General features: G+C 38.0%; 1 protein-coding gene across 3 annotated transcripts in view; it reads right to left on the bottom strand.

Annotated features, from left to right (window-relative positions):
• Positions 1–7,989: 7,989 nt before the first annotated feature.
• Positions 7,990–14,011, bottom strand: part of wdr7 (WD repeat domain 7) — a 134,586-nt gene continuing 128,564 nt past the window's right edge. For all 3 annotated transcript variants that reach the window (XM_084746563.1, XM_084746561.1, XM_084746562.1), the window contains 2 exons: positions 12,622–12,726; positions 7,990–9,095 (listed from right to left, as the gene is read on the bottom strand). In XM_084746563.1, the coding sequence (XP_084602689.1) occupies positions 8,892–9,095; positions 12,622–12,726 (309 nt within the window). In that variant the 3' untranslated portion in view covers positions 7,990–8,891. The remainder of the gene's footprint in view (positions 9,096–12,621; positions 12,727–14,011) is intronic.

The following is a 14,011-nucleotide window of genomic DNA, read 5'->3' as shown; positions in this document are numbered from 1 at the left end:
ATTTTAGCCATCATTCACTTTTACTTGAATCACTTGAACTGTTTGAGAACATTTTTGGGAGTTTCTGAAACTCAGAGATGGAAGTTTATCTGAAGAAGACAGCAGCTGGTTAAACTTTCAAAATATAAGAGTTTGAGTTCAAAAATAAAAAATCGACTGCAGTACGTCGCCTTGAAATTTTGAGCTGTCTCAACTTTTTCATGATCTACAACACTGATAAATGAAAATTCAAATGTTAAAAAAACATAACAGTTTTTCATTTCCATATAAATTTTTACCAAAGTCACAGGGAGCCACTGGAGAGGAGCGAAAGAGCCACAGGTTGCTGACCCCCCTTCTAAGGTAACAAAAACATGATTCTTATTTTCAGGTGAGTATAATGAATATTATGAATATTATGCCCTATTTCTGCCATATTCTGCAAATAAACCTGGACCTTTAACTGTAACCAAAAATACAGATTTGATGACTTCCTTGCCTTGAATTGTTCAAACAGACAAACATTCAAACACTAATGTGTCTTCATCAGAATTAAAAATTAATTAGTTGAACAGAATGTCAAATTTATTGGATAATGGATCCAAAGCTGGCTGTTGCCACGGTGTTAGTCTTTCAAATAAATCAGTCTTGAACTGAGAAGCACCTGACTCAGCTTTATTTTGCTAGAATATGCGTGAAGACCGATGTTTCAAAAAGATGAATAATTGTTTATTACTGGTATATTTTGCAGATGATGAGGTATCTATTTCAGCCCTGAGCTGCATCAGCAGGTCAGCAGGCTGGATATAGCCTGTGAGGCATGACCCAGGGCAAAAAAAAAGTTTGTAAAGAACTTGCTGTTCGTTAAACTTACTGTTGTTAACTCACGGAAGGCGACTCAGAAATCTTTCCTCTCATCTAAACTACAGTAGGTCAGTTAGAGGACAGTGGGAAATTGACCTGCTCAGTTAAAGTGAGGGTGAGTTTTTGGTGGATTTTGGGGAGCTGCTCTGATTTAAAAGTCCAAGGCTGATTTTGATTTCCAGTCCATCTTTGCTTTAAACCACCGGAACAGCAGATACACGGTGTGCATGAGCGCTCATGTTCTGTCTGAAGTTAGTTTTAAAACTTTTCAAAGGTCTGCAGGATGTTTCCTGCTTCTGTGTGAAGGAATGCGAAGTTGGAGGCAAGCAGAGAAGGGGAGGAAAATGTTGAGCTGTGACTGCAGATTACAGCTTCTGATCGATCCCATCAATACCTGATGGTGTTCATACTGAGGACTGATTAAAGACAGAGAGGGAGAGCAAGAGGAGGAGAGATCCTGTGCATGTTAGGAAAGAGACAGACGGGGGAAGAAATCAGGTTATAGAACAAGAGGAAGTCAGAACAGAGAGGGTCTGATAAATGGTCAGAATTAGTGGTTAAAGTAGCTGGAAGGTCAAAGGTCAAAATCACCTGGAGGTTTGATGTATAGCCTGAGACATGACAGGAGGATGGAGGGAAAGAAAGAAAGAAAGAAAGATTTATAACAAGAGGTGTGAAATGTATAAGATGCGTGCATTTACAGCCTGTTCTCAATCAGTGCCTCTAAACTTCAAACTATGATTCTGTAAGTAAGTTTTAGCATCACTTTTGGAGGAGTTCCTTTAGAGTTTTGTTTCAATGTGCCGTCAAAGTCAGGTGACATGGTATAAAGAGCAACAAAGTCCACTTATGGAGGAGGTGGGGTGGATGGATGAGTCAATCAGAGTGGGGTTTGTGTCCTGTGTGAAAACAAAAGTCAATGTTGATCTTTATTTTTCATTTAAATGACGTACATAATTACTGTGAAGCTCATAAGATGTGCCTTTATTTTGAAAGTCTACCCGGATGTTGCATATTTATTATAACTAACTCACATAGTTTTTTTTTTTTTAACTTTATTTTGAAAGTCTATCTGGATGATGCTTATTTATGTTAACTAACATAACATAACTTTAACAACATAACTTAACATAGTTTTTGTGACTACAGTTTTTGTGACTTGAAAGTCTACCCACATGTTGCATATTTACTAATGGTATTTAATGTACTTTTTGTGACTTTACTTTGAAAGTCTACCTGGATGTTTTGATTCCAAGCTTGACCACTGAGCCCTGCAGTTTGAAGGGCAGGCTCATTGGCCAAGCCGCTGTATGTCACCAGCTGGTAGTGAGAATGTGTTTACCAGGCACAGAGGATCTGGCAAAAAATCAAGCTGCATTATGGGAAATTTGAGATTCAGTGTTTCCGGAGCTTGACTCATACTACAGACTAAAAGTCAAGTTGTCTTTGCCTCTGCTCTTTCTGTTTTCACTGATGTTTTTCATTCCATCACAAGTTCCCTGATTTTATGGAAGTACAACAGTAACTCACAAGGCTCTTAACCTCTTAACCGGATCAGGATTATTTTACACTGCATCAGTCATTTGTTATAACACATAAAACCACCTTACAAAGTGCTCCAGTGATGGAATATATTACGACTTTAACATGCCAGATTCTTGCTTTCTGTATCTGATCAACAGTTAACATCAGTTTCCTTTAACCAAAGTTTCAGTTTTGTGTCATTGTTGATTGTTTGACTTCCAAATGTTACAAGAAACAATAAAACAGAAAGAGACAGAGAGAGAACTTTGAATCTTTGTTCCTGTTTTTAATTGCCATTTTCACTGCTTCACTCTTCCTTTTTTTATTCTAAAGTTAAAAGTGAATAATTGAGCAGAGTTAACTTTACATGTACAAGTACAACTTTAATCATTATCCACCTTTAAATTATGAACACGCTTCATCTTTTATGTTTTAAAGTGAACGAGATGAAAACATGAAGTTGAGTTTAAATATCAGACAGATGGAAACAGAAACTGTCAGAAGGGTAAAGAGATGTAAGATTAAAGGAAGACATTGATCTGCTTCTCTCTGATCATAGCCTCGTTAAAACACGAATGCTCTGAACTCAATGATGTTCATTAAAAGAGACTGCGTGTGTGTGTGTGTGTGTGTGTGTGTGTGTGTGTGTGTGTGTGTGTGTGTGTGCACCATAATTAGTCAGACAGAAACAGAAAGGTATAGAATCTCTGAATTTTAGGTAAAAATGTTTTTAAAAATAGAGTGGCGTGACTATTACGTCTGAAATAATTAAAATCTTACAAATAACTTTAAGTCTGAAAAAGTCCCATGTTTGATATCAATTATGGGCCACATTTTTCAGCAACAGTCATTTAAGGTATTCACACTCTGTAATTAACTTCCTATATAGTAGTTCTGATTGTCGGTTGCGGAGTCCAAAATAAACTTCAGAACAACTTACCGCTTTATTTAAAAGTGACTGACTGCTGATACAAACTTAACATTTTCTACTGCTGCTTCAAATCTTTAAAAGCACTCATTTACCAAACATGCAGTAGTTTTTTTTTTTTTAATTGTGAAACAGGTACAGGAAGTGCAATGATTTTGAAAATGAGCAGTGTTCTCTGCTCTGAAACGCTGGGGACATGTCCGCTCTGTTGTCTCAGTGTCAAACACTACTATGAGCTGAAAACGACCTGAAACATGGACGCTACATCCAGCAGCTCTATTGGACATGTCGAGACATGTTTGAGCCACCAGGGCCAGAGGACAGCGACAGGGTGGTATTTTTTTTTTTCTGTGTCTGGTTGTTGGAACTGAAGTGAGCTGAAGTGAACTGCTGAGCTGATTTGGACTGAGAGAGTCACTGAAGGTACATTTCACAGTTTAACAGTCCAACTCCATATTTCAGTACTACATAGAACTCAGTCTTTTCATGCTTTCAACAACTCTTTTCTAACGTATAATGTGTTTACCAGATAAAACTCCCTTTTTCCTTTACAGGGAAATACAACATTTCAGTCTAAACACCAAGAACATAAATATACACCAAACCTAGATTTAAAAGAATGATTATAGCGAGTGAAACAGGAGCACAGATATTTGACACCAAGTGTCTCACTTTCATCTTTATTGGACACAAAGTCAACAACAACAACAGCACATTTTAACACAACACATGTTGTTTATATTGATGCACAGTAGATTCAACCAGGGAAGCTTGGGCTATGTACATGCACTACAACACACACGCACACGCTTAAATATCTAGGCTGAGTTTACTGTATAAACACTAAATACATAATCAAACCAAAATAAAATTAATAAGAAAAACTGATGATTACATTTAGTGTGAAATTCAGAAATCAATGTTTGCTTTTCTTTTTAAAACACAATCAATCTGGTCATTGCACATCAGACATGTTGAAAACTGTAAATCCACTGTTATTCACTCTGAGAAACAGACTGAGGAAGCTGTTTTTCAGGAAAGAAAAACAGAAACCTAAAAATGTAAAAATCCTTCGGTATTTATCATATTCAAGTCACTGAACAGCATCACTTTGTCATTAGTAATCTTCACACTGCTGTGAAGATCAATTTAATCAACTTATGTGCAGTTTTTTGAGGCATTTTCAGTAACTGCACCACAGGTTTTCTTTTTTTTTTTTTTATGTTGTTATATTTGCAGAAACACCAGAAGGTTCTTTTAGACATTTCGGTTCACTACCTTCACCGAAGACCCTTCTTTTTCTGGGTGGATGACCTGATCTTCCTCACTTGTTACTTACTCCTCAGCTCTTCCTCCCTGCCTCCTTTATTTTTCTCACCTTTCCTCCCCCATGAGGCTGCCAAAAACATATTTCCTCAAACTGTAAAGAGCGGCGGAGAAAACGAAAGATTAAGATCTCAAAGCTGTCTGGACCTGACGTGTGACTGTGTGTGTGTGTGTTTTCAGAAACCCATCTCACGAGCTGCTGGAGATTTTTTTTTGAAGAGAGGAAGAACTTGTGAAAAGCTTTGACACGCTCGGGTTTACAGGTGTGTAACAGTGTTAGAAGCTTTCTGACGGCACTAATGAAACTGACAGGAGATGGAGGAGGGAGGACAGACAGGAGAGGGAAAGGAGGGAGGAGGAAAGGAAGGAAAATATAGAATTAAAGCCAGTGAACTGTCATGTCAAATTTGCGTGTGTCAATCAGCTGCTTCCAAGAGTCACAAAAATCAAAGTAAAAACATCTAAACTCAGTCTGATTCTGACAGAAAACTGTCCATAAATATCATATCTTTATATATTTATATAGTATCTGTATATATTTCTCTTTCTGCATAAAACTCTGAGCACTAAAACAATGATGACATTTTAAAACAAGGAGGTCCTGATCAACAGTTCAGGAATAATGTGCAAAAATCACCAACCACAGTCACGCTGGAAAACGTCTAAACCAGAGTTCAAATGATGTGATCAGAAGTGTGCTTTGTTGCACGTGTCATCACACCTGACTCTGATGTCACGGTGCACTGAGTACACTTATACACCACTGATGCAAGGTGGGAAGATAAATAAATGAAGGTCAACAAAAACATTTTCAGCTGCTGTTAAGTTTAAAACATGATCTCAGGGGATGGTGAAAAAAATAGCACGCCATTTTTAAGGACATTTTGCGCGCCGTGTGTGCATTTTAAGCTTTCCGAATGTCAGTTTTGGATGTGGTAACAATAGTCTAGTAATCTTTGATGTGGTTACTGTAGTGAAACCAGCAAGTGACTCCCAGAATAACATATAACCAATGGAGAGAACCAGTGATAGACGTATTGGAAATTAAGTATGTGATGTACATCACGTGGTATAAGTCAGACGTTAAACATGTGGCTCACGTTGTGAAACGGCAAGTTTGGTTGAGTTTAGGTACCAAAACTACTTGGTTAGGTTTAGGGAAAAAGTATGTTTTGGGTTAAAATAAGTACATTACGCAAGTCACCTGACATAAACGGCATGCAGGCGCCGACCTATTGAGCTTGAGTAATGGGTTGTAATAAGCAGTCTGTACTCTTTCACGTTTTCTTTTTTTTCTGGTGATGATGTGCTATGTGAAACGGTCACAGTTTGCTTAGTTTTAGGCAACAACTACAGCTACTTGGTTAACTTTAGGGAAAATTTGTGGTTTGGGTTAATTGATACATTAGTTACGTATGTAAGCTAATGTAAATTAAGTACCTTACACAAGTTAAAATAAGTTAGTGTTGACTTTTGGTTTCAGAAGGGACAGAAACAGCGGTGTCCTGGGTGAAAGTTGTGTACTTGGTTGACCCATCCGTTCGCCCTAACCTCCACCATACACAGACTTAAAAAAAAAAATCTCTATGACAGTTGTGCTAAAAATGGCACGTCTTCTGTGCACATTATAGAGTCAGTACCGACTAAAGGGTCTGAAAAGCAAAAAAAACGCATTGTGATAACACAAAATGACATAAAACATTGGCATGCTGTTCTTACACCATTTGGTGAGACCAGGCTGTTTAAACTGATTTACACTGTTAGCCTTCCTTGGAAGTAGCGATAGTGGTTAGTTCCAGGCTAACAAGCTAGTTCATGCCTGCTGTTATCAGTTAGGCATGTTCGCAACATTTAAGTTTTCTTTTATACTGCAAGATAAGAAAAAAATTAAAATTAAAATAAAAATTAAACTGTAAATGTATCATTTTAATCACCTTTTGTTTCTCTCAATAAAAGGACAAGATCTTTGGTTCATTGTTGATTGTCTGATAGAGACTAGATCTCTATCAAAGAACCAAACATGTACAGTAAAATGAATACTGTGATGTTCTAATTTTCTCCTGCTTTTCTCTTTCTTCATGTGTATTTTTACTGTCATAAGAAGACTTTCCCACATTTTGGCCCTTTCAGCTAATTCTAAATGATCAGGGACAGTTAAAGCCAAAGGAAAAGCAAAAAGTCACATCTCATTTTCCAAGTGTGTTATGGAAAAAAAAGAGTTAAAATGTGAAACTTTTCAAACTTAAACCAGAATTTCACTCATTTGAAGAACTAGTCAGTGCCAGGCAGGCAGTCACATTAGCCACAACAAATACACCAAACAGATCAACGCTCACTGTACAGGATGAACAGACCACAGGATGATATAATATACTGTATATGTACACTTTCATATCTAGATATGTCCTCCCAAAAGTCAGATGGAACAGGATGAATGAAGAGAAAGAAGCAAGAAATGAGAAGTTTTCATATCAATCAGTGAAGTATAAAGCAACATCGTCTGCAAACAAACACACACTGCCCCCCCAAAAAAATACAAGCGAGGGGTAAAATGAGGCAAGAAAGGAGGGAGCCGCTCTTTTCCTTTAAACATACGGACCTCCAGAAGAGTTCTGACATCCTGAGAGGAACAGAAACTCCACAAAAGCCAGAATGCTCACTGTAAAGTGAAATTAAAGAAAGAAAGAAATTTTTATGAAGCATTATCAAAATATCTTTCACTACTTTTGGACCAAATAGTACCAGTTACTAAGGCGCCACAGACTCAAGAAGGTCAACTGTAAACTGAATTAGGACCAGTAACCTGAAATCCCTTTTACTAAACTACAGCTTTGCCATTATCCACAAATAATGTGACCAAAATATTGATAGGCTTCAGTTTTTGTCCTTTATGAAATATCTGCAGTGAGTAATGCTTGCACCTCCTCCAGGTTCCCTGTGATCGTGCTTTTAGGATGAGCAGTCTGAAAGTGAGAATGTGTGTTTGTGAAAATACACTTGGGTGTTAAACACATACACCCACATTTCTGCTGCTCAGAGAGGATGGAAAAGCTTCCAAGGTGTCACAAAAATAAAAACACAAACACCAAAGTGCTCACACACATAAACACACAGTTAGAAATGTGAAAAGTGTGTACACTGATGTGCAGATTACAGAGACTACCGAGGTACAGAAGATTATTAGGGCTAGGAAGATGGGGGAAATTAAATTAAATTTTTTAAACTTATGAATTTCAACAACAAAGTCGTTGAAAATAAAGTCGAACTTTCAGTGTTGGTGCTGGAGAGAGAGAGAGAGAGAGAGAGAGAGAGAGAGATTTTCTTAGCATTTTGAGAATTACGATGGAATGTTGAGAATAAAGTCAAAATACCATTTCAACTTTATTCATGACTTTTCAACTTTCTCTTTATTTCGACTTTATTCTAGAAATGCCTAATAAATAATAATTATTATAAAATAAATTAATACAATTCTTACTCCTTGCTTCATTCCTAGCCCTAGTACTCTTCCATAATAAAGCCCTCAAGAAGGTAGGGGTAAATTTCTTTAAGACATTTTCAGCACTACTACAAATAATTCATTCCAGCAATGGGAATGAAATAAATTACTTTGAGGTTTTTTCACTTTTTGCCGCTCAAACAAACCTTAATATAAGGAGCAGAAAATGGGGAAAAATGGGCTAAGATAGGTTGATTTTGAGTGCCATGTTCCAATTAGTGTTTCTGCAAAGTGAATCCACAATAACCTGCATTATGTTACAAACTTATAATAACAACAAGATGCACCAAAATGAACTAAAAACTAGGTGGGAAGTCAAGTGGCAGCGAGTCAAAGGTGGCATCCAGCAAAACAGCAAATAAATAGGAATGACAAGAAGGTGTTGAGAACTAAAAAAAAATACATCAACGCAAATCATAATGTAAACAAGCCTTCTATCACGGCTTTTAAATATATTACAGAGTGAGTTTCCTCATAATTATCACTATGGGAGTTAAAACCAAGTATTCGTCCAGTCCAAACCTCGACCTGAGCTGGGTTTTTACTCTTCCTTCTGATTCGTTGTGTAAAATTTTCTTTTCTTAAGACAAACCTTTGAATGAACTCGGTGAAAAGCCTCACTTCAACAAATTTGAAGCTAAAACATAACTGACCATCCTGTGAATCCACACTGCAACATTTCAGATTCTACCCTTTAGCAAAAACCCTTGAACAGGTCGAGGTCTTTCAAGATCAAACAACAGGGGGCTCAGCTGGAGATGCAGATCTGGTTTAGACCATGAAGCGGTGCTCCTTGCCGTCGTGGGCCATGAGGATGACGTTGCGGTTGGAGGTCCAGATGAGGCGGGCCAGCTTCAGGTGATTCTGGGAGCCCGGAGACGCCGGCTGCACAGGAGGGACCTGGTAGGTCTTAATGCAGCGGAGCTGAGGGGCCGAGTTCAACATCCCGATGCTGCCCAGCAGACCGGTGTTCATCTGAGGAGGACAACACCCATACACATTATCCATAAGTCAATCAACTCTGCTTCTGGTTGATCAGTTTATACTGAGCCTGTAAAAGTTAAAGCTACTGGCAGGATCCATCAGCACTTACCAGAGGTCCTTTTCCACCAAACACGCTTTTGTTCTTGAACTGGTTCTGTTCAAGAATCTTGAAACTTTTGTGCTTTTGTGTTTCCACCACTTTTTAGTGAAACCACTGTAAGGATGCGTCATTGACAGAGGGTGTTGCAGAATGCACAATATCCTGTAGAATATATCACGCCGACTTTGGTTTTCAAGAAAAATACTGCTATTTTTTGGTTCCAGCTGGGAACCAACTTTCTCGGATTCTGAACCAATTTATTTAGGGTTGAAAAGTTCCTAAAGGAACTTCACAAACTTTGTGAAATGCTCAGAGCTGTCAGCACTAAATTATAACAAAGTTGTCTCAGGGCACTTTTCAAATAGAGCAGGTCTAGACCACACTCTTTATAAACCCAACTGTTCCCACCAAGAGCAAGCACTGAGACGAGTGTGGTGAGGAAAAACTTCCTTTACAGAGGCAGACACATCGAGCAGATCCAGGCTCTTTATTAAGGCTCGGGGCCATCTGCAAGAACACTTGCACACATTTCATGTTGATTCAAGACTGGTGTCAAAAACTTTTTTGATATTATAAACTCCTGCTTGTATTCAGAGTGTGTATTACCTCTACACTCTGAGTACCAGCTACTGGTAGGTGGTACAGAGTCCTTCGTAGCAACATGCCACTAAAACGTATAAATAGTTGCAGATAAGGGATGGACTCTGGATGGTTTATATTTAAAGAAGAAGGCATACTTTATTAATCCCCGAGGGGAAACTACATTTTTTTCACTCTTTTGTAATTTTGTACGTACATACACAGGCCCGAAACACACACACATGCACAATCAAGACTTATAGACATGCATCTGAGTGAGGGGGCTGCACACATACATATTGTCAGGCACCCTGAGCAGTTAGGGGTTTGGTAACTTGCTCAAGGGCACCTCAGCAATGCCTCAGCGATCAGTCTGCCCTCCATACTTTGGTACGTGTGGGACTTGAACTGGCAACCCTTCAGTTCCCAAGCCAAGTTTTTACAGACTGACCTACTGCTGCCCAGGATCCTTGGGAAACAGGGACTTCCTTTGTTTGTATTATTATTGTTATTATTATGTGTTTGTTTAGGTGTTTTTGGACCTTTGTAGGCAAGTTTTTCTACATGGCAATCTTTTTTTGTATTTTTAATGGTTGCAGAAATATGATGATCGATTCATAAATTGATTAATTGATTACTTGCTCCAGCTCAACAGTATCATCATCCTCTTGTTTTGTTCATTTAATTGAATTACTTCATTCTTTGCAACAGTAACAACAAATAATAACAGATGGATCAGGAAGAATCAGAGCTGAAATTTTCCTGCTCTTGTACCTGATTCATCCTCTCTATTCTCTTGGTGCTTATACCTTCTGTACATACACACTGTAATGTGAATATCTGTAGTGAGAATGAGTCTCTGAACATTTTGGTAAGAAGACCCTCATCATCATCAGTTCCTGTTAATGATGGAGCTGCTGAACCCTCTGAGGAAACATCCAGTTTAACCCGTGAGGCTTCTGTCGCTGCGTCCAGTGAAGAAGGCAGTGTGTGTGTGTGTGTGTGTGTGTAGGAAAAACAGTGAGTAGAAACTCTATCGTTTCCTGAGACAACACCGCCCCTCCCTCACACACACACACACACACCGACAGAGCGTCTGCCAGCTCATTACCACAGCAGCCGTCTTGTCGGCGCGCTAGCAGCGGTTTATGCTTACAGTAATGCCATTAGTGTGTGTGTGTGTGTGTGTGTGTGTGTGTGTGTGTGTCTGCAGACAGTCGTGTCAGAGGTCGTAAAGACCTTTCATTCAAAATAACAGTTCTGGGAAGAAGATAAGGAGTGTCTGTCTGTGTGTGTGTTTATCATTCACCTGTCTGATTGGTCGCCTGACTTTGGATTTGGATTATTGTGTCTTTAGATGTTATTCATATTTATTTTGTGTGGTGAAATGTTAATTTGCAATTTGTTTGTTCAGTTTTTGTATGTAGCATAAGATAAACAGAAAAGTAAATAAATCATAATATAATGTAATAAAATATAAAAAAAGTCAGAGCATCAAAATGTTGCAAAGTAAAAGATGAAAAGAAAAGAAAAACAAATGTTATAAATAAAGAACTGTTTGATTTTTTTTTACATTCCTTTGCATTTAATAGCATATTAATGTATTAAATCATTCATTTAATTTTCAATTTTATTTTTATATTTCTCATTTTGACAGTTATGGTCCTCATATGTCAAGGAACCCTTCTTTCAAGAAATAAAACATCATTTTTTCAAAGTCTCTTGATTTTCACTTCATTGCAAGCGTCATTTTTTCCACAGAAATGAACATGTTTTTGTAGAATTTGCATTTTTGCAAAAAACTGTTTGGGAAATATTTCATTTTGTAAAAGAAAATAATTGGTAGTTTGTGAATAAAGAACAATTTGTGTGCATATTAATCTAAAATATAATATAAGCTTAAAATAAAGTATGTAATGATCTAATTATCTCATCTTGACAAAGGCATAACTGCTGAGTTAGTTAAATTCATTAAATGTTTAATGCCATTATAAACAAATTCATGTTTAATAAAGAGTTTGTTCAATAAGTTTGTTTTAATGTTTAATAAGGAGTTTGTTTCATAAGGAGTCATATACTTTTAGCAAGTTTTTTTTTTTGATTAGAAATGTTCACAAACCTATTATTAACACTTAAAGTCTTATTAACACATACTGTTAATCAGAATATTATAAGGCCTTATTACATGTTAACTAATGCTTATTACAGTGACCTTAAAATAAAGTGTATTTGCTCAGTCTGTATAAACAGATGTTGTGGGACTGAAGACAGAGCAGCAGCAGGTGACACAGAAACTGCCCGCTTCAGAAAGAAAGAAAACCAGTGGATGGACTTTTTAAACAGCAAAATCCCAGAGTTTATTATTTTGATTTATTTAAAATCGTGCCATCTCCGTGCTGCTGTGATTTTTCCTTCATGGCTACACTACCAGCACCGACACTACAATGTTTGAAAGTGCAGTCAGGAAGGCAGAGTGATGAGTTTTAGTTAGTACCTTCTGTCAGCAGACACAATGACCAAAGGCCACAATTTTAACACGGAGAAACAAGGCACCTGAACAAGCTGCTGGAATTTAACTTAAAACCTTGAATAGGGAGTGAAGAAAAAGCTTTCTCTGTGTGAACCCAGCTGATGACAGCTGTAAAACTATCAGTGACATTAATGACACTAAATGGAGAAAACATCACCTGTGATGACTGAACTTAAAAACTTTCTAAGACCATACTGTAAGATTAAAGTCATGTCTCGTCTGTATTTGTGAGTGTGTGTGAGTGTGTGTGAGTGTGTGTGTGTGTGTGTGTGTGTGTGTGTGTGTGTGTGTGTGTGTGTGTGTTTTACCTGCCAGAAGGAGATATGGCTGTCAGCGTTGGAGTATGTTGCCAGGTAACGGCCATCGGGGGCGAACGACACTGCAGTGATGGGACCTTTATGACCGTGGATGTTCTGCAGAGAGGCAGAAGGAGAGAGAAGATCATTCAAAACAAGTGAAACAGACTCATTTCAACTTCGTACAGGAGCTGAAGTCCTCAGGGATCTATATGAAAACTCGAACAAACAGTTTTCTTCAGTGAATCCGTTGGTGAAGAGGTTTGTGATAAAAATCAGCCCTTGGGTCAAATGCAGTAGAGAGAAGAAACAAAGAATACTTGAAGATCCCTGCTTACAAAGAGTTAAGTGATGTAAACATGAATCAATCAAAGGAAATTAGTAAGAAACCACTCAAATCCCAAGTCAAGCTCCAAGTTTAGAAGGGTTGAGTCCTAACAAGTCAGAATGTGCTTATCTCCAAATGTTATGCCTCGATTTCTGTGCATCAAACATCAAATGTAGTGGGCACAGCAATGTAACTATTTTTGGTGTCATTTTTTCCAACTGGAGCTCAGTAACATAACATTACTTCTTCATGGTTCTCTCCTGCAACTTGATTGGATGCTGTCTGATTGGTTCAAACAAAGTGGATCTGGTGAATTAAGTGTCGACTCGCTGAGAATAAACAGCATTAAAGCTAGCTGATTCAGAACATGAAGGGAAATGAACTAAGTTGTGGATTCACTCTTTTTAAATAACAGACTTTTTAATTTTTGGGATACTTTTGGGCCAAAGTCATTAAATTTGTGACTCAAGTCTGACTTTATGACTCTATGTTTCAGTACTCACTGATACTGAGTTTGTATTTACTCTGCAGTCCTGCTGAATAAAATAACACATCTCCTGCTGCCTTGATGAAATAAATGTGGCATAATCAATAACAAATTACAGACTGGCTTGTTATTGTATGGAAATGGAACTGGGTGAGTAAGACATTTCATAAAATAGGATGGTATGATGTCACAGAGGAGCGAGTGCCTCTGTCTGCAGCTGGAGGTAAATGTGAGTTTGATGGATCTTGGCGCTGAAGTGAAATCTCACAGATTAAGTTCCGTTAAACTGTGATCGCTCTCGTTTCCTCCTGCGTACACTGCTGCTGGTGTGTCTGCCAGCACAGGCTGCGACTTCATCATCACACACTCCAAGCAACCTGAACTCATCCTGCTTTATTCATTGTGCTGAATGCAACACGATTTCCTCTGGTTTCCCTCATATTGCCTCACTGTCCTGTCTGGAACATGTCCCTGAATGTTATATATAATGTGTTCCAGGGTTCTCATGTCTGTCTCAGTGGCTGCTGACAGGCACTAAGACATAAAAAGTCTTTTTGTGAGTGTGTGCGCTGCTGTGGCTGGCTCAA

Source organism: Lutjanus erythropterus, chromosome 20 (assembly GCF_056507025.1).
Source record: "Lutjanus erythropterus isolate fLutEry1 chromosome 20, fLutEry1.hap2, whole genome shotgun sequence".
Taxonomy (NCBI): Eukaryota; Metazoa; Chordata; class Actinopteri; order Lutjaniformes; family Lutjanidae; genus Lutjanus; species Lutjanus erythropterus.
Note: the sequence above shows the minus strand (reverse complement) of the source record. Positions and strands in the feature narration are given on the sequence as shown.